General features: G+C 54.5%; 3 protein-coding genes and 1 non-coding gene across 5 annotated transcripts in view; 2 read left to right on the forward strand and 2 right to left on the reverse strand.

Annotated features, from left to right (window-relative positions):
- Positions 1–18726, forward strand: part of OGDH (oxoglutarate dehydrogenase) — a 349298-nt gene that overhangs the window by 244852 nt on the left and 85720 nt on the right. The window lies entirely within an intron of this gene.
- TRNAT-GGU (transfer RNA threonine (anticodon GGU)) lies at positions 3200–3271 on the forward strand. The gene has a single exon. It is a non-coding gene; the product is annotated as a tRNA-Thr (tRNA).
- Positions 3752–12039, reverse strand: DDX56 (DEAD-box helicase 56). The gene is made up of 14 exons (XM_010969546.3): positions 11913–12039; positions 11662–11823; positions 10914–11074; positions 10599–10769; positions 10387–10477; positions 9300–9544; positions 8880–8999; positions 8191–8304; positions 7999–8093; positions 6793–6866; positions 6572–6661; positions 5781–5886; positions 4399–4472; positions 3752–4002 (listed from the first exon to the last, which is right to left on the reverse strand). The coding sequence occupies exons 1-14, from the start codon at positions 11970–11972 to the stop codon at positions 3928–3930; spliced, it is 1638 nt and encodes a 545-aa protein (XP_010967848.2). The 5' UTR covers positions 11973–12039; the 3' UTR covers positions 3752–3927.
- TMED4 (transmembrane p24 trafficking protein 4) lies at positions 14953–17561 on the reverse strand. 2 transcript variants are annotated; one of them, XM_074367727.1, is made up of 6 exons: positions 17539–17561; positions 17082–17182; positions 16807–16932; positions 16415–16561; positions 15842–15981; positions 14953–15313 (listed from the first exon to the last, which is right to left on the reverse strand). In XM_074367727.1, the coding sequence occupies exons 2-6, from the start codon at positions 17163–17165 to the stop codon at positions 15289–15291; spliced, it is 522 nt and encodes a 173-aa protein (XP_074223828.1). In that variant the 5' UTR covers positions 17166–17182; positions 17539–17561; the 3' UTR covers positions 14953–15288. The 2 variants fall into 2 exon arrangements, with proteins under 2 accessions (XP_074223828.1, XP_045362356.1); XM_045506400.2 differs by lacking the exon at positions 17539–17561 and adding an exon at positions 17386–17532.

Consider the following 18726-nt stretch of genomic DNA (forward strand, 5'->3'; position numbering starts at 1 on the left):
AAGATGGAGGCGAGGAGTTGGCATAGAGCTGGATCTGGTGAGGCTCCCAGGCTGCCTGGCCTCCCCGGCGTGTGCCTCCCACAGGGACACTGGGAGAGGGTACTTTACCCTCACTTACAGATGAGACCCAGAGGAGGCCAAGAAAAGCGAAGTGCCTCCCTTGAGGCTGGGCGAGCACATCTCAGGCGTCACAGAGGCAGCTGGTTTGAAGCCCCCTGATGTGCCCGTGTTCTGCAGCACAGCTGTGCCACATCGATCTCGCTGCTGCTCAGAAGCCTTGCAGATGGACTCGTGGGCAGACAGATGCTGGAGCTCTGAAACTGAGAGGAGAGAGTGGACAGAGGCAGGTCTGCCCAGCAAGGCGCCTGGCACTCGATGAGGGGCTGGGCAGAGGCACTTTCCCCGGCCCAGAAGGTCCACCTCTTCCCTTCCCACGTAAAAACAGCCGTCAAGAGAAGCAGCTCGCAGCCCTGCTGCGGGGCAGGACACCTTAATGCTTCTTTCTGGGGAAAAGAGGGTGGCATTTGGCGGGGGCACCACCCCCCCGTGGATTCGACTTGATCGACATTGCCTCCTGGAGTCACTGCCTCTGGAGACCAAAGTCCTGAGAACAACTAATTCCCCAAACCCTGAGTCACTGATCCTCAGCAGATGGGGGACAGAATTAGCTGCAATGGGAAATGCACTTGAACTGGTTCATGCTCTGGGTCCAGAGGTTTCCCGGGAGAGGCTGTTCTCCCGTGCGTTATCGCCATGGCTACAGAGCTATCTAATCAGGGTGCTCCCCTGCTTAAAAACCACTGGCACCTTTTTGTATCTTTCCAATTTTTAACATTTGACTCTATTATTTTTTTCAAAATAAATCAACTTGATTTTTCAGCCTTTGCCTATTTTGGTGACGGCCACTTCGGTTTTCTCCTCATGCTCAGATGTGCCACGTTCCCTCTTAGCCAGAGTATTTGCCCATGCTGTTCCCTCTCAGGACTGCTGTTCCCGCCCACCCTTCCAGTCTCACTTGCTCAGGGCGGCCAGATTCCCCTGACTCCTCCAGCTGGGTGAGGCCCCAGGTAACCCTCCTGGCACCCTGGATGAGCCCGAGGGATGACTAACTAGCCATCTCTGTGCTAGTTGGAGGGCACTGCCCCACTCCCTCCAGCCCCCAGCCCAGCGCCTACACCTGGCAGGTCCCAACAAGTGTTAGGAAGTAGACGGATGCTTCGTGGAGTTTGCAGCTTGGGGGAGGCCGGGTGCACTGAAAGCTTGACTCTTCAACCTTCTAAAGCTCCTTGCATCCAAGTGCTATGCTCTGTCCATCTCCCCCAGACCCTAGCATTCAGGTGGGAACACGACGGCACCCATTCAGGCCTCTGTGTGGGAGTGATTGTGGCAGCCAGGGCTGGAGATGGTCACTGCACTCAGCTGACCCCTTTGCCATTATGTCCTGTGTGTCAGCACCCTGGAAACCACTGGAAACGGGCCAAGCTTATCTATCTGTTGCTCAGTGAAGCTGAGTTTACAGCAGGCTAACCCCACCTCTTATCTTCCAGGCCCAGATCACCTATTACGGGCACACCTGTGTCCCAGGGCCAGTTCTATTTTGGACATGCTTGTCAAGGGCAGAGGTTTGGGTTTCAGATAGACGAGTCCACCCTCTGAGGGCCTGTCACCCCATATGTAAATGGACAGCAGTGCCTCCACCCAGGGATGTTTTGGAGATTGAATGAGACATCTGGGCCCCTCCCCTGTACACCTTCCCCCTGCAGATCCAGGGCGTGAGGACACATCACTCTCTCTCCTAACCTGTCCAATTCAGATCCCACCAAGTGCCAGGGCCATCCCAGCTTAGCCAGGGTTATGTAGGCACACCCCAGTTCCCAAGCGCCTACGACGGCACCTGCTCCCACACTGGAGAGAGGTGCCAGCTACTCCTCCGCAGGGGTGAACAGCCAGGCCAGCCTGAGACACCCAAGGAGGCCTGTGCTGACTTTTCCAAGTCCTGCCCAGCCTTCCTCGGCCCTGTGACCTCAATGCCAGTAAGTTCTCTGAGCCTTGGGCCCCCCACCTAGGAATTGGGAATTGCCTTATGCCCATAGAACACTCAGCATAGGTATCAGCACACAGCCTGTACTTAGCATGTGGCCACCAGGCCTATGCCCAGCCCCCTGCTCTCCCCAGGTGGGGATACAGCCCAGAGCAGAGTCCCCTTTGAGAAGGAACATCACTGGGGAAACCCGAGGCGCCCACTCTCCTGGGTTGATCCTGGATGTAAGCTCACTGGCCAGGATACCTAGCGGGGTGGCAGGTCAGAGGGACTAGAAGTCACGGCGCAAGGCTGGAACAACCTTGCAAGGAGAGCAGACAGCCTCCTCGAGACCCAGGCCTCAGCTCCTTGCCTGCCTCACAAAACAAGTGGGAAGGTCCAGCAGGGACTGATGCCTAGCAGCCCAGCCGAGATGCCAGGACCTTCCCAAGCCCGGCCCCTTCCACAACACAGTGACACCCACGATGCTCTTGGTGCGGTTCTGGCACCCAGTGGATGCTGAGCTGCCATCTTCGTTCAGCTCCATTAAGTGCCTGTCCTTAATGCACCCAGGCTGGGACAGACCACAGGGATCCTGGTCGCACTGCCCTGGCTGCTGGTTTACAGTTACTGGTAATTCCACCCAAACGGCAACCCCCATCACACACACCCTGGCTCCCTGGAAATCCTCGGAACAGGAGCAGGAAAATGTGGAGACCCCAAACCTGAGGTCCCACCAGCTCCAAGTCCTACCACACCTAACAGTGTGCAGAGGGCCAGGCTCCTCCCACTGCGCAGACCAGCTTGTGCTGATATCACAGCCTGGCTTCCTTTCTGAAAGAAACGCTCAAAGAAAAAGAAAAAAAAAAGTACTTCCGACTTCCTGACTTTCTCCTAGACTTCCCCACACCCCCATCCAAGGTACTCTCACCAGCCTGGCCTTTGTTGGCCTGATAAGTGGGTGATGGTGATACTGTGTTAAGTGGGCGCAATCAAGGACACTGAGTCATCGGAGCCACCCTTCCTCCAGACAGCACAAACTGAGAGGCCCAGCCTACGGGCTGGGACCCTCTCCTGTCAGAGCCTTGCAGCTGAGCAGAGAGCAAAGAACAGGGCATATGTGCGTCATGGTACATGCATTTAAAAATACATACAAGTGTAAACAATTTTTGGGGGGGGGAAGGTATAGCTCAGTGGTAGAGTATATGCCTGGTACGTACGAGGTGCTGGGATCAATCCCCAGTACCTTCATTACAAATAGTAATAAATAAACAAACCTAACTACCCCCCCAAAAAAACAGTTTATTCTTTAAAAAAATTTTTTTTTAATCAAACACACACAGATGTGCTGAAAGAAGCCTGAGACAGCTGTCCCCGGATGCCCGAGGGAGAGGAAGCTGAATCCACAACATGCTATTTGGAGAATGACGTGCAGTCAGGAAGGCCCAACTTCCCTGCAGGAGAAAAGTCATCTTCAAGCTCCAGGGAAGGGAGGCTGTCAGCCTGATCCCAGACAGGAAGGCCACGGGAGCAGCCAGGCCAGAGACCTGACGGGGGCAGGTGTCTCCCAGGCCCAAAGGCTGTCAGGTTGCAGCACCGCACGGCTGACCTCTTCTGGCCAAGGAGGCAGCACACACGGCAGGCAGAGAGCCAGGTACTGCCTCCTGAAAGCAGCTTCTGATCCCCAAGGTTTGCAGGGACGGTCCCTTCCTACAGGCAGAAGGTACAAACCAAGGTAGCAAGAACCTTTATTCCATTGTTAAGGGCAAAGCACCACAGACCTGCCCGCCCTGGAATCCAGTCCGTCCAGGCCGGAATCCAGCCCTCCAGGCTGGGAAGCCTGCTCCATACTCCGTGCTCAGCCCGGGGAGAGGCCCGGGAAGACTGCCGAGGCTGCCTGGACAACCTCAGGAGGGTGCTGCTGTGGGCTGGCGCTTCTCTCTGTGCCTGAAGCTGCGCAGTGGATTCTGGGTCTTCGCCTTCTGCGGGGGCAAAGTCGTAGGTTAGCTAGGGGATGGATGTCCATCTGTACAAACTGAGACAGACTCAGGGAAGTGGATGGTTTTGCCACTGGGCAAGCCCTAGAGGCCGTGAGCCAAGGACAGGAGCTGTTTCGGGCACCACAGAGGCCCACCTTCCTCCTCCTGCAGCTTGGAGACGAGCAGGGTGGTAGGGACAGAACCACAGGTCCTCCTTGGCTCCTGAAGTCACCTGTGGGTGGCCAAGGGAGAGTCCCAGCCCCCAACAACTTTGATCGGCAGCCAGGAGTTTGGGGCCGGTTCCTGGGGACCTGTCTCCTCCCTCCCGAGGGCAAGATGACAATGGAACAAGGTGGGAGGGGAGCCCTGCAACTGTCGCCAAGGCCCCAGGGGACATACCTTGGCCTTCTTAGCAGAGGAGGGTTTCTTCCGCTTCTTGTGAGGGTGGACGAGGCCACGAAGAGCAGGAGGAACTGAAAGAAATGTTCGGCTCAGCAGCCACTGCCACCCCGTGCAGCTGGTCCCACCCGGTCTCCTCAGCCTGCGTGTCACCCAGAGCCCACCAGCTGCACCTCTAGCTGGCTCCCAGCCTGCTCTCTCCCATCCTGACCCAGTGCCTGGCACTCCAGTCCCATCTTTAAAATGCCTAAGGACATCATCGGTGCACAGGGCCAGGAGAACAGCTGTCCCCAGGGGTGGGACAGTGGGGACTTGCACTGTCTCAAACGCTCCTCTACAGCATTTGCATTTCTTGCAGTAAGTATGTAACAAGAGTAGGAAAAATAAGATGCAAGAAATAGAATGCTGAAAAAACTGTAGAAGTAATTTCTTCCTATGTGGCCCCTCCCCCATATCCTTCCTTCACCTGTCGGGCCCCCCTGTCACTGTCTGTAACCTCCTCCACGATCCCCAGCCTCTGCTCTCACTCCCACCTGCCCACAGCACAGTGCCAGATCCAAGCTGGCCAGGCCACACAGGTCCCAACACGCCTTGGAGCACCACACCACCGCGCCCTCCCACGTCACCCTGACCCCTTTAAGCCTCCCAGACACACACTCTTTTTTTTTTTTTTTTTTTTTTTTTTTTGCGTCAAAGGATTACCTTTCCAAAGGGAAAGGTGCCTGGCCACACACTCTTGACAATGACTTTGCTCCTATGTGACAAAGATGGAGTTTCCTGCCCCTCTCCTCCCCATCTCCCTCCTCGCTTCTCAGACCAGGACCCCGGCTGGCATCCTCTCCAGCTCACTGTCCTGGGGGAGCCTGGCCTCTCCTGCCACACTTGCCAGGTTCCTGGCAGTCCAGGGCAGGTGCTGGGGAAGGGGGCCCGCACTCACCACTCTTCTCCCTTAATCCACTGTAAGCACTGGCAGCACTAAGGCCACGTGTGCCCGTTACCAAAGACGTGGTTACCCAGGTGTAAAGGGAGCCAGTCTCCTGAATATATCAGTTGGGCTTTGGCCTCGCCTGCACCGTAGAAACCACTCTTGGGGACCAATCCTGACCTCACAACTGCAACACAGATGGCCCCTGGTCCCAGGGGGCTCAGGCAGGTGTGTTCTCTATCCCCTGCCAACCGTTCTAGACTCTAAAGCCCCCACCCAGCTGCACCTGTCTACCCAGGGGGACTGAGCAGACGAGGCTAAGCAAGTGAGCGTGGCTGCCTTTGCGTCTGTGTATGGGCTCGCTGCCCGGTCTCCGTGGTCCCGTGCCAGCCCGGCGCTTGGCAGCCCGGAATTGTCCCCCTCCCCCGCCCCCCGAGGCCCCCGCAGCCCTGCTCACCCAGGTAGTCGGGGACGTGGCCCAGGTGAGGCTTCACCACGGCGGGGTGCAAGGGCAGATCGTGCCGCAGCAGCTGGAGGTCTCTGGGGTTGTCTTCAAAGTATGTCTGACGGGAGAGAAGCGGGCACTGCGGGCTCAGTCTTTCTTCTGTAGTTTCGCGGGGGAGTTTTTGCGCTTTAGAATTTCGAGGGCTGAGGTTTCCCACCGCCTTTGTCTGTGGTCACTGGGCCCCGCTCCCAGAGGCAGCTACGGTCTCATTTCCCCTCGAGTACTCTGTGCACTACGAAGGCGCGCGGCCCAGTTCCGCTCACACAGCAGCACGCCTTGCCCTTCTCACTGGGCGACATCCCACAGGCCGCTCCGCACTGCCACACCAACAGCCACCTCCTCCTTTCCCGTGTGATGTGCACCGCACAGATGCACCCGGCATGGTTTAGCTCGTCCCTGTGGGGGACTCTCAGGGGTTTTCCACCTCTGGAATCATGGACAACGCTGTGACAAACGTGGACACACGTGGGATCATGCACGTTCACAACTGTGCCAGGAGAATAAACTCCAGAAATTGTCACTCCGATGGACACGGCCACTGCCCACCCCGGAGGCCAGTCTGATTCACCTCCCAGAGGAACAGCTGGCTTCCTTTTCTTGTTCTTGGCCTGCTTCCTCCCCACTGACCTGCTGAAGGCGCAGCTGGCCACTCAGTTCACTGCCTCTCACACTCAGAGTTCAGCCAGCCTCCAGGAGGGGTGATGATCGAAAGCTTCACCCCTTTCTCCCCGCAGTCCCCTCACCTTAAGCTTCTCCGAGTGCAGAAGCTCCTCCTTGATCTCCTTCAGTCTCGCCTCTCGGATGGCTTGTTTAGTCACAGAGCGCATGGCATCCTGGGGGCAGAGGCCAAAGGTCAAAGTGGGGCCACCTGAATCCGCCCGTGCCTGGGTGCTCAGCAGCAAGGGTGCGATCCTGGGTCCTAGAGGAGCCCCGAGCACTCCTGTCCCCAGGGGGTCCCACTCACCCTGCAGCGGTAGCGGAAGCCCTCGATCTCCTCCATGCGGAACTGGTAGGGAAGCAGGGTGGGGGCCCCATTCTCTGTGGAGAAAACAACAGTAAGGGTCCTCCAGGCTGAAGCCTCAGGACGGGGTCTACAGGAGGCCTTCTGTTCAGAGCCTCCTACACCCCTGGGGTGAGGCATTTGGGGACTCAGCCCCCTTCCCTTCCCTGGGTCTCATGGATAGCTCATGACAGGCGATCCACTCTGCTGTGGTCAGGATGGCCTAGTGTCCCCACTTCCTGGGTACCTGTCACATCCCTCAGCCCCAGGACCTGCCCATCTGCCCACTCTCCTCCTCCAAGGCCACTCTGGCCACGAGGTACCCATTGACAGCCGCCAGGCAGTAAGGAGCACCAGCCCCTTGCAGTCACACAGCAGTCATGGCAGCGTACTGGGTCATCTGATGTTCAAATCAAATGAAAACTGGAGGTGGCAGGGGAGCCTGCAGAGGGGTGGGCATCACCTGTTTCACAGAGAAGTGAGCCCAGGCGACCTTCTACACGAGTCCAGGGGTTGGCGGCTGTTCAGGGCCCATGACCTTTCCTGGCCCATATGGCATGCAGGAGCGAGCCCCCCACTCAAGAAGCCCTGTCTGGGCCCTCCGCCCATAACCTCCTGGACAGTGGCACAGCCCTTCCCACCCCCTCCACCATCTTCTTCTCACAGCCTAGCTGCCTCACTACCGCATAACCTCCTGCAGGCGCCAGTGCAGAGCCACCACTCCCACCCTCGCCAGCAGCTCCCTCTCCCATGGTTGTCTCTGAGACACCACCAGTCCCTCCCTGACCTCCCAAGCCCCCTTCCCCTCCCCCGGCCCTTCTGCCACATGAGACAATCGGTAAACATGACTTTACCAGGCACCCAGGCACGGGTGGATTTGGGCGCCCCCACCACTTTGACCTTTGGCATTGCCCCCCAGGATGCTGTGCACCAACTACCTGATGGGTCTCGACCTCAGCTGGCTCGTCTGTGAAGGGGAACAGCGCCTGCCACCAGGGCAGGACAAGGGTAGGTACAGGGATGTGGCACACAGTGGGGCCGAGTGTGCGGGTGGCCGCTGCCGTCATCATCACCAGTGTCAGCATCCCAGGTGCTACCACCACCACCAGGGCTACACTGTCATGGGAGAAGCCTGGCCCTGGCACAGGCCAAGGAGAGCTGGGCTCTTACCTCCACTGAGAAGCTCCTCGATCTTGCCCAGGTGGGACTGTTCTGTGGGCAGCACGAAGGTCAAGACTATGCCTGGGTTGTTGGCACGCGCCGTCCTGCAAGGGGAGAAGGCCCAGCCTGTGTCTCTGGCAGTGTGTCCTGCCACGTGGCCGCGGTCCTGGTGCCCAGCCCGCCACGCCCCAGCTCTCCTACCTTCCTGCTCGATGTATGTAGGCTTCGGGGGTCGGGGGGAGATCAAAGTTGAGCACAGCACACACGTGGTGAAAGTCTATGCCCCGGGCCACACCTGCCTCCGGATCAGAGGCCCTGCGGGAAAGCACCCCAACGTCAGACAGACCCCTCCTCTCCCCCAAGCCGATGCAATCAGCAAGATCTCTAAACAAAGCCTTGTACGGAACCACAGGACCCTCACATGTGTAAGACTCTTTAACGTCAGAACTGTTCCAGGAGCTTGTGCAGTGGAGGTGGCCAAACTTTGCCTTGGCCTCACCTCTAGGGCTACAGCAGAAGTCACTGCCCACAGGGTAATCCAAGAACCACTCCTGGACAGCCAAGCCATCAGGCAGACAGAGACTGGGGCCTCCCCTTTCCCCCTAAGAAATATCCTCCTTGCAAGTCACAGTTACACAGCCAGTGCAGGCTGGGCCATTGCCCCAACAAACCAAGCAGTCTTGCCCTTCAGGCTGCCCGTGGAGCACGTGCATGCGTGCCCTTCACCCCCCTTCTCCGGACCCAGGCAGCCAACAGCTCCGTGGGCTAGGCCAGCAGCCAGGCCTGGAGCACCTGGCCCCCTGCCCCCACACTCTAGTTTCACAGTCTTCTGAAAGGCTGAAAAACAGGTGTCCTTGAGGAAGGCTGGGAGGAGAGAAACATGGACTCACCTGTCCCCCTTGGGTCCTTTGCCTCGATGCTTGCCCTTGGCCGTTGGCCCCAGGACTTCAGCATCTGTTGCTATGACACAGTCGTAGAAGCCTTGGTTGAACTGTGAGATGATGTGGCACCTGTGCGCCAAGAGTGGAGGGAAGGTGAGCCCCGAGAGCAAGCTGGAGGCCGCACTCTCATCCCCTGCTTAGTCATAACCATCATTCTTTCTGACTCTTCCCCCGCTTAATCTCTGTGCCTCAGCCTCCTCGGATGAAGATGGAATAACAGGAGGTCCCACAGACTTGTGAGACACAAAGTCAGTGAGCATCGGTCACGCCCCGAGCCTGGCCCCCACTAAGTGCTTAAGAAACAGGAACAGCAACTGTGTCTCCCCTTTTCACTCCCCATCTCCAACCAAGACTTCGGAGACGGCACACCTGGAGCGCAGCGGAAGTTCCCCGTTAAGCACACAGGACGGGATGCTGAATTGCTCCAGGAACAGGCGCAGCCGGTAACTCCGCTCTAGAGTGTTGACAAAGAGCAGAGACTTTCCCCGAATCAGCGACAGCTTGAGCAGGGCATACAGCAGCAGAAATTTATCTTCCTCCGTCTCACAGACCACCTGAAACTGCTGCAACTGGTCTGGCCCCGGCAGCTGGGACTCCTGTAACTTGAGGGTAACCTAAGGGAGGACAGGCCTGCGGTCAGGAAAGAAAAGAAGACAGAAATGCTGCTGCAAGCCGCCGGCTCGCCAACCACAGCGCAAACGTGTGAGTGTAGGGCACCCTGCGTCCCCTCCAACTGTGTAATTTAAGGATTCAAAGCATGCAAACTGTTGTAGTATATAGAGGACATAAATCTACACACAAAGCATTTGGGGCACAGGACAAAGAGAAACACAGTATACAAGACTGTAGTGAGGAGAGAACCCCCACAACCACCAGCTTTCTGCAGAGCAAAGTTCACATAAGGTGAGAACTTTGGCCCTACTGCTCAAAGCAGCCTTGCTGCGCCTTGGGGGTCTGGGCTCAGGCCCTTAGGCAATGGATGGTTTGAATCCCCCTGCCCCTGCCAGGGGACATCTGAAACTTCACAGTGATTTTAGGTCAGGGGTGGGTACGGGTGTTGGGGGTTGGTTAACAATCACCAGCTTACAGAGCCTACAGAACCAGGGATGCTATATCAATAACAATTTCCCACCCAAAATAACAAAGGGTTCCTCTAAAAAATGGAGGATCATAGGTAAACAGGTTTATACTGTATAGCACAGGGAAATATATTCAAGATCTTGTAATAGCTCACGCTGAAAAAGAATATGAAAACGAATATACATATATTCACGTATGACTGAAAAACTGTGCTATACACCAGAAATTGACACATTGTAAACTGACTATAACTCAATATAAATAAATAAATAAATAAATAAATAAATAAATAAATAAATAAATAAATAAATAAATGGAGGATCAAGTGCTTTAAGTGTGACATCAATGTCTCCAGATGTTTCCACGGGGTTCTTACCGGGTTGTGCAGTACCAGCTCCTTGAGTGCTTGTACATCCTCGTTAAAAGTAGCCGACATCAGAAAAGCCTGGTAAATCCGGGGCAAGTGACTAAAATGAAACAGAGCCCCATCAAACTTCGGTTCCAAAAGCCTCTAACTGTGGCGGCTGAACTGGCCACCTCGCTCCAGGCCCCAGTGTCTATTCACAAGCCCCACACACCTTTCCTTACCAGAGAAGACTCTTGAGTTCCTCCTCAAAGCCAAAGGAGAAAAGAAGATCAGCCTCATCCACCACCAGCAGCTCCAAGGAGTCTCGCAGTTTCAAGTTGTCTTGCTGCAAGTGGTTTAATATGCGAGATGGGGTCCCCACCACTACATCGGGCTTCTCCATCAGCACAGCCCTGTAGGTGGGCAACACCTCAGTACTGGGGAGAGGGTAGCAGCTGGGACCACAGCCCAGATTAGCCCTCTCTCTTGCTGCACAAAAATCCAATCCCTCATCTCAGTGCAGATTCATTGCCCTACAATCTGTTGCTTTCACGCACCTCTGAGAGGCCGAGTCTTCAGCGGCTGAGACATTGGCCACCCGGATGTCTCGAGCACAGTAGGCAGCCAGCTGCTGAATCATGGACTGGGCCTGCCGTGCCAGCTCCTTGGTGGGCACAAGGACGAGGCCCCTTACAGCCTGCTCTACCGCGGGGCCTGTCTGCAAGAACACAAGTTAAAGACTTCAGTCAGTCAGGTGGTGTCCTTGTGACGCTTTTCTCTACCTCTTCCAGGCAATTTGACCCAACTGTTGTGACTTCAACACAACAGTCTAGTTGTGTTCTGATCAACCCCTCACTTCTACCCACCTCAGAAAGTAGATCAGAGGACTCTTTCCCCTGGCATTGACTTCAAAAAGGATAACTTATTTTATGGTTATAAAGTTGCTTAAAATGTACTAGTTAGAACACTGGATTTCACAATAACTCTATGAGTAGGAGGGGAGGATGGACCAACTTTTTATAGTAGGAAGAAGGGAAAGCGATTTACTCAAGATTACACAAAGAATGGTGGGAGCAGGGCCTGGACTAGTACCCAGGTAACCTGAATCCCAGCCCACAGCGGTTACCACAACAGCACCAGGTTCTCTCAGATCAACCTTCACGGGTAAGAGGTCAAAAGAAAATTTGGTTCTTGGGAAAGACTTGGGTGGATGGGAGTGGAGGGCACAGCTTTCCAAGAGGGCACAACGGAACTCAGACGCCTTCATATCCCTTCTCTGCCCTTGAGGCCTCTCCCCGGACTCACCGCCTTCCTGTGGAGCAGCAGCTGCAGCATCGGAATGGCATAAGCGGCGGTCTTCCCCGAACCTGTGCGGGCTCGAGCCAGAAGGTCCTTCCCCTCCAGGGCCAGCGGGATGGCCTTTTCCTGGATCAGCGTGGGTCGCGACCAACCCAGGTCGGTGACGGCCTAGGAGAGACAAGGGATGGCTCAGGCGACACGCTGCCCTGTCGCTACCCGCCTCCACGTCCGCCCGGCTTCTCAGTCCTCCCGGATACCTGCAGGAGTCGGGGGTCTAGACCCATGTGTTCGAAGCCTAGCGTTTCTGGATCCTCCATGCTGCGGCTCTGTAGTGATAGCGCGCACGCGCAACAGGAAGAACGCACGACGTCGCGTGGGCGGGTCAAATCGGCAACCAATCAGCTTCAAACGAGGCCTCACCTCCCGGAAGAGCCGGAGGCTAGGGTTCCGGTGTTCCTGCTGGGCTCGGCGGCAGCGGCTGTCTTCGCGGCTCGGGCTCTCGGACGAGAGGCGACGGGCCAGGGACCGGGATTGGCTGGGAGCCCTCGTGTCCTCGACCGCCTTCTACTTCCAAACGTCGTGGTGGGTTAGGGTTATCTGCGGCAGGGGCGGGGCTGCCTGGAGGTGGGTGAGGTCCCCTTCGTGCCCGCCTCTGCCCAGCCACACGGGCCAGACAACCTGCAAGTTTGTCCACCCAGCCACATGCTTGTGGCTTTATCTTCGCCTAGCGCTTCATTTTAACAGCCTCGCCCTAGTAATTATGCCTGCACTAGTTATACTTGCATTGGCAAATAAATCAATGTTTAGAATGCTCTTCTGTATACTACCAACATTTATGCCGCGCGTGGTAACTTACCACGTATGGGATACACTGGTGAGTCCTGCGCCCTTTCCTACCCTTACGCATCTAGGGGATCTCTGTCAGGTTTCTATGTAAGCACTAAATTCTCTACCACCTAGGATGCTCAGGAAAAGTGTAGCAGCATATGAGTCCCAGGGCTGTTTCCTGTGGCTGTGGTGGGAACCTGAGAGTCTGAACGGGGGTACAGCTTTGAGAGTAGAAAGCAAGTGACGCTAGGTGTACCAGCATATGGTACAGGCGACCGAGAGGCTGGGCTAAGGTTCAGGACCATAGGCAGTACAAAGTACAGGCTATAGCAATTGAACTATATAAGGATGCAGTTTGGAAGGCTGAGTGGCAAGAGAAAGAAGATGGTAGGTTGGTCTGGGGTTGCCAAACCTGGCTGCCCATGTTGCCTGCACAGCTTGGTTAAAAATAAGGATTCTTGGTCCCCACCTGTATGTTTCCAGCGCTGCTATAACATTACCATAAATGTAGTGGCTTAACATAAATTTATTATCCTACCATTCTGTAGGGCAGACGTCTGATGAGGCCTCAGTAGGCTGAAATTGCAGTATTGGCAGGGCTGCATTCCCTTCTGGCGGCTCTAGAGGAATAATTTGTTTTTTGCCTTTCCCTGCTTGGCTTGTGGCCCCTTTCCTCCCTCCATCTTCAAAGCCATTAACGGAGGGTTGAGTCCTCACATCACAGCATTGCAACTTCTTTTGCCTCCCTCTTTTGTTCTTAAAGAATCCTTTTATGGCATTGGGCCCACCCAGGATAATCTCCCTAAAGTCAGATAACAACCTTAATTCCTCTTTGCTATGTTGGGTAACATACTCACAGGTTTCAGGAATAGTACATCTAATTGGACATCTTTAGGAGGCTATTATTCAGCCTACTACACCACCCTACACATAAATCTACTTAGCAGACTAGACCTGAGTGTTATCCAGGAATCTGTGTTGATGAGTTTTCCAGATGACCCTGTGCATCCACTCTGACCTGGCCCCAGGTGTGAGTGCCAGAGGGTAGGCTCTCGCTGTTGTTGGGGTGAGAAGAGACAGCAGTTCAAGCACCACAGGTAAAGTGGGGCTGGGATGAAAAGACAGAGCTGGGGACTGACAGTCCTACTGAGAACTGGGGATTGGGCCAGGGAGGATGGGATGAGTAGAATGGCTCCTATTCCCCATCTTTTTTTGTATAAGGAGGTAGAAGGTTGTTAAGGAAATTATATAACCTAAGAAAGCAAGAATTTCAGAGTGGAATCCAGGTATTATGATGAGGGTGGGGGTGGGGAAATCACCAGAATTCCTTGGATGTAGCCAAACTGTTTTTTAAAAACTTTCCTAGGCCATAATGTATCTGTTAATACCACACACCAGTATGGAAATCCTTCTCCCCACAGCCACCACCTGTCAGTCTGTCCTCAAGTCGTCAAGATTCTAACTGCCCCATCAGTGTAAAGGTATGATATACTCTCACATTTGTCCTCACTCCATTCCCCCTGCATATCAGAAACTCCCAAGAGGAGACATCCAGGACATACCCACTGACCTGTCAGCATAATTGAGATGCATTCAGGCTGGACAGACTGTTAAAGCCCACACCAGCACTTATCTGTAGTTTCCTGTCTTCCCACAGCCCAGGCTCCAGGGTCTGATTTGCTGGCCAGATTTCTAGTAACAGCCACAGGACAGAAATGTGTTTCCTTCCTGACATGTCTTATACTCCACAAGAGCCTCAGGTGAGAGGGCCACAGAGCTAACTAGTTCCAAGGCCATCTGTTTTTCCCTGTGTTAATCCTAACATGAAGAAAATTGAGGAACAACTTTAAATGTCCAAAGAATTTTGAATGAGTCAATTATAGCATTTCGCTTCCCTAGACTGTTAACATGGCCTTCCAGAATGAGAAATGAGGGTTATGTAGAATTTTTTAAATTTACAAAAATATTAAATGACAGCCTATAAAACTAAATTGCATGTATTTTTGTAAGTTAAAATAGGTACATAATGTGAAATAATACAGAACATAAAGAGAAAATGAGAAGGGAAGAATTTCATTTTCTACATCAGATAAAGAATGTATTTTTGGATAAATAAAGCCATGAAATGTCAGGAATGGCCAACTAATGGTATTAAGTTTTCTACAGCAAAAGGGTATGAGGGGAATGTACTAAGATGTGGTTAAATTTATGATTCCAGAGAGCTTAATCTCCCCACAGGATTCCTTACTGACAGGTCTACTTGGTTGACCTCTGTGAATAGCTGAGCAGCCACCCCGTCCATTCCCACACCCCCTGGGACTCCTGTCAGGCCAGGCCTTAGCACCACAAGCCCACATGCTGAAGCCACTCTGGTTCAGCCGAGGAGGCAGTCCAGGCCAAAAGCCTTTCCTCCATTTCCCTTTATGCCTCCGCTCTGCCCACAGCCTCTTATTTCATTTCACACACAGCTACTACAACACATTTTATTTCACTGGAAAAACCCTGTATAAAGAACCAAATCTGGTTCCCGTGAAGAAAACATTTACCACAGCTTAAATAAAAGTTAAGGGAAGGGGGAGGGTAAGAGTGCCCTGCCTTATACTAGCTCCGTCACCACCTCTTCCTCTTGAGGCCCTGTGTGATGGAAATCACGGGTGTCCCAGAGAACGCTCTGCCTGGCACTCTGATTAGGCCTTGAGAGCAGCTGTCACATCTGCTTTCTGGCCCTGAGAGCTGCCATGACAGTTACCAGAACTGCACGGATGAACAGAATGCAGAAGGGACTGCACTGGTGTTTTCAGCTAGTCACACAAAGGCAGGAACACTTGGACTAGGAAGGAAAATAGATAATTTTATCAAAAAATAGTTCTAATATATAGAAAAACATTTCAATCCTCTGGGGCCTCTGGCCCTTATTTACATTCACAAAGCCACTGAGTGAACCCAGGACTGATGGGAGCAGTGAGGCGGGGCCTTCTCGCTGGGGCATTTTCGTTGCCTACTTCATAAGCAGATGAAGAGGTTCAAGGAGTAGGAGATATTTTTCATTTGCTCATTTTCCAAGAGGATGGAGGGGAATCACTGGAGGCGAAAGAAGCAAGACTTAGTCCTGGGTCAGTTTCGACTCCACAGAAACCCCAAGACATCTCTGAAAGCTTGGACCAATGTCCTGTGTCCTTGGGAACCAGTATTAACAAGTGGGTGATCTGAATGCTTTGTTACCATGGAACCAGTGTGTCTTATATTCTTTTGTTATTTTTTCCCCTCAAAATCCAGGTAGATAAGGTATTGGGTGGGGAAAAGTACCAAATAACTGAGGTGACAGGGAAGGGTCAAATGGAGAGGACACTACACCAACTTCTTGGCCTCAAAGAAGCTCTTGAGGTGACGCATCTGCCAGATGCCAGTGAGGATGAGGATGATGGTCTGAGCGATGGACCACCACAGGACTCTCTGGTTGGTGCTCTCACTGGTCAGACGGAAACGTTCTTCACGATACTGCATGAGACAATGGACCCAGGATTAAATGTGCAAAAGGGACAGTCCCAGCTGTTGTGGGGCCCCTCCTTCCATGCAGCTACTCAACTGTGGGACCAAACGCCTATTGAAATTCTGCCTCTGATTCCACTGGAAGTGCCCCAAGTGACAGGCTGCCCCTCCACAAGCATCTCTGCTAGGACAGAAATCATGCTCTTACCATTTCAAACAAGATCCCAAGGTAAGAGGTAGGTAGTGGTTATCGCTAGAGTGAACTGTCCTCTCCACACTTCATTCTAAGGAGTTGAAAAACGGCTGTCTAGACTGATACCCTCCACTCCATTCTTTGAACAGCTGATCTTCCAGGTAGGGAAGGCCCCAAGTAGAAATTCCCAGTAGGTGTAGTGGGTACAAAAGTCAACTGCCACGTTCAAGTACAGCACCGTGCCCTTACCCTCTGGTAATCCTGCTCCTTCTGGATCTGTTCCACCTGATCAAGCAACTGGCGGGCTCGGAGCTGCAGCTCTGTCAGTTTATCCTTGGCAGCAATCTCAGGGTAGTTGTTGGCATGCCCCCCAACCTGGATGTTTAGGTGCACACGCTAGAAGGAAACAGGGTTGGACCCCAAAGTGGTAGGGTTAGAAACACTCTGAGGTTATGGTGTCTGAGTGGTGGGACCTCCGATGGTCTGTTCCAGGCTTTTGTCCCTGGCTGTGGGACAGAAGGGCAAAATCTAATCCTTAATTGTGATTGTGCCACAAAGTGTTACAAATGATGATGGTAATAAACCAAAACTTTGGGACCAAGTGAGACATTCTGAGCTACAGCCAGAGAAAATTCTCTTACCAGTCTGCCGCCAGCAAAGAGAGCCATCTTGGTAGAGTTGGAGTGCAGGCAGATCTGATGGTCACCAGGAGTGTGAGAAGTGAAGGTGAAGCGGCCCTCTGAGCCGTACTGCCGGGACAGCACCACCTGTAACACGCCAGTCAGTGAAAGACCCCTCCTCTACTCTGACCTCTCCAAGTACTCTGTACACTCCAGAGAGCTCTAGTTAAGGGTGGCCTAATGCAGTCTGCAACGAGTCCATACCACGGCCTGTGCGCAGCCAGCGGTGGTCCTACCTTGCCTTCAGGGTCCTTCACCTCCACGTGCATGCCCAGGCCGGGGGTCGAGGGCAGGAAGGCCTCCTTCTGCTTATCCCACATCTGGGTGCGGTAGTTCCCTGCAGAGCAGACAAGAGCTGTCATAACCCGCCTAGTCCGCCCGGCTCCCACCCTCAGCGGGGCGCCGCGACTCCTGAGGCGTCGGGCAGGGGTCACTGCTCGCCCCGCCAGGGCCCGGCGTCCTCAAGGAGCCGCCAAGAGCGGGGAGCCCGGCCGCGTCTGGGGGACACGCTGGGCCCTGTCCACCCTCGCCCGGCCTGACCGATGACCATTGTCTCGTCCGGGATTTCCTCGATGAAGCAACGCTTTTCGGTCTCGCCGATGTGAAAGTAGAGCCCCCGGGCTCCCGCCGCGCACAGCGCGAGCAGCAACAGCGCCGGCAGCCCCATCACCCGCCAACGCCCACCCCAAACACCTGCCAACGCTCGCCCTCCGCCCCAATGCGCATGCGCGCACCTGCGCCCCGCTCCCAGGCGACGCAGCAGGGCTTGGAGCAGAATGCGCGTGCGCGGTGACACCTCCTAGCGGCTGCTCCGCCCCGTCCCGCCCCGGGCCCTTCCAGGAGAGGCTGCACGACTGAGCTGAGAGTGCGCACGCGCGGGATGCCCTGGCGTGCCTTCTAGCTCTTGGACTGTGCAGTCGGCTCCAGCTCTAGCCCGCGAGCGCTTTCTTCCAAGCGCGCATGCGCTTGCCTGCGCCCTGCTCCCAGTAAACGCAGCACCGCCGGGCGGAGGGTACGCATGCGCAGATACGTTCGGTCCCTGCTTCTTGCCCTTCCCGGAAAGTTGTGCTAGCCCGCAACAGGGCGTGCGTCCCGCAGCGGCGGGTTTCGCGGGCCTGTGGTGCCTGGACTTCCGGATCTGGAAGAATTGGTCCACGCAAGGTGGGAAAGGCGAAGTCCAGGCACCGACAGACCCTTCCCGAGACCCTGGCCGGGCAGGTGCTGGTGTGAGAGCCCTTTTGGGATGCAGGAGCGTCAGACGCTCTGGCGCCGCCTGGAGGAGCTGCCCACCCTGGCTGCGGGGGCTGTGACCCCAGGGAGGAGGCTTTTCCTGGATGAGGGGGCAGGCCGGTCTTTGGGAAACATTATGAGCCATTGAGGGTTCCAACAGGCTTAGGTGTTTCTGATTTTGAGTTTGTCAGGTTTGTTGCATTTGATGACGGTGTTGGACTGGTTGTTTTCTGACACTCCCCTGCTAGGGGTACTCACTAAAGTATCCACAGATGAAGTCACCCAGGGTGTGCTAATAGGGGAGAGGTATTGGAGGTTGGGCTCCAGGTTGTTACTGAACTCAGGTTCCACTGCGTTGCTCAAAACCCAGTGATTGAGAGGCAAGTGTCAATAGAACAGAAAAGCGCTTTAATCAGAAAAGCCAGTAGTCTGCAGAGAAGGTGGGCTCAGGTCCAGAGACCAACTCCCAAGATTCTCCTCAGCCGCAGGTTTTAAAGAGAAGGGGGTAGTGGGCAACAATCTCAGTGAGTCATCAAGGCAGGAGACTGGATTCTGCATCACTCTCCATTGCGTGCAGACTGGCTGACTCTTTTCAGATGTTATCTCGACCACATGATCTGCCTACAGGATTGCTAAGAGGCTGCTGAGGGT

The sequence above is a fragment of the Camelus bactrianus genome, chromosome 7 (genome assembly GCF_048773025.1).
Source record: "Camelus bactrianus isolate YW-2024 breed Bactrian camel chromosome 7, ASM4877302v1, whole genome shotgun sequence".
Lineage (NCBI taxonomy): Eukaryota > Metazoa > Chordata > Mammalia > Artiodactyla > Camelidae > Camelus > Camelus bactrianus.

What these genes read in the sequence shown, in the direction of transcription:
- TMED4 (XM_045506400.2), bottom strand. Translation starts at nt 17,512, where the DNA reads ATGGGGCTGCCGGCGCTGTTGCTGCTCGCGCTGTGCGCGGCGGGAGCC. An exon ending in TCTTTGCTGGCGGCAGACTG is followed by an intron (nt 16,562 to 16,806) that starts GTAAGAGAATTT and finishes GTTTCCTTCTAG; the next exon opens with CGTGTGCACCTAAACATCCA. An exon ending in AGGAGCAGGATTACCAGAGG is followed by an intron (nt 15,982 to 16,414) that starts GTAAGGGCACGG and finishes TGTCTCATGCAG; the next exon opens with TATCGTGAAGAACGTTTCCG.
- DDX56 (XM_010969546.3), bottom strand. Translation starts at nt 11,972, where the DNA reads ATGGAGGATCCAGAAACGCTAGGCTTCGAACACATGGGTCTAGACCCC. An exon ending in TAGACCCCCGACTCCTGCAG is followed by an intron (nt 11,824 to 11,912) that starts GTATCCGGGAGG and finishes TGTCTCTCCTAG; the next exon opens with GCCGTCACCGACCTGGGTTG. An exon ending in CCACGTCCCCGACTACCTGG is followed by an intron (nt 4,473 to 5,780) that starts GTGAGCAGGGCT and finishes CATTTCTTTCAG; the next exon opens with TTCCTCCTGCTCTTCGTGGC.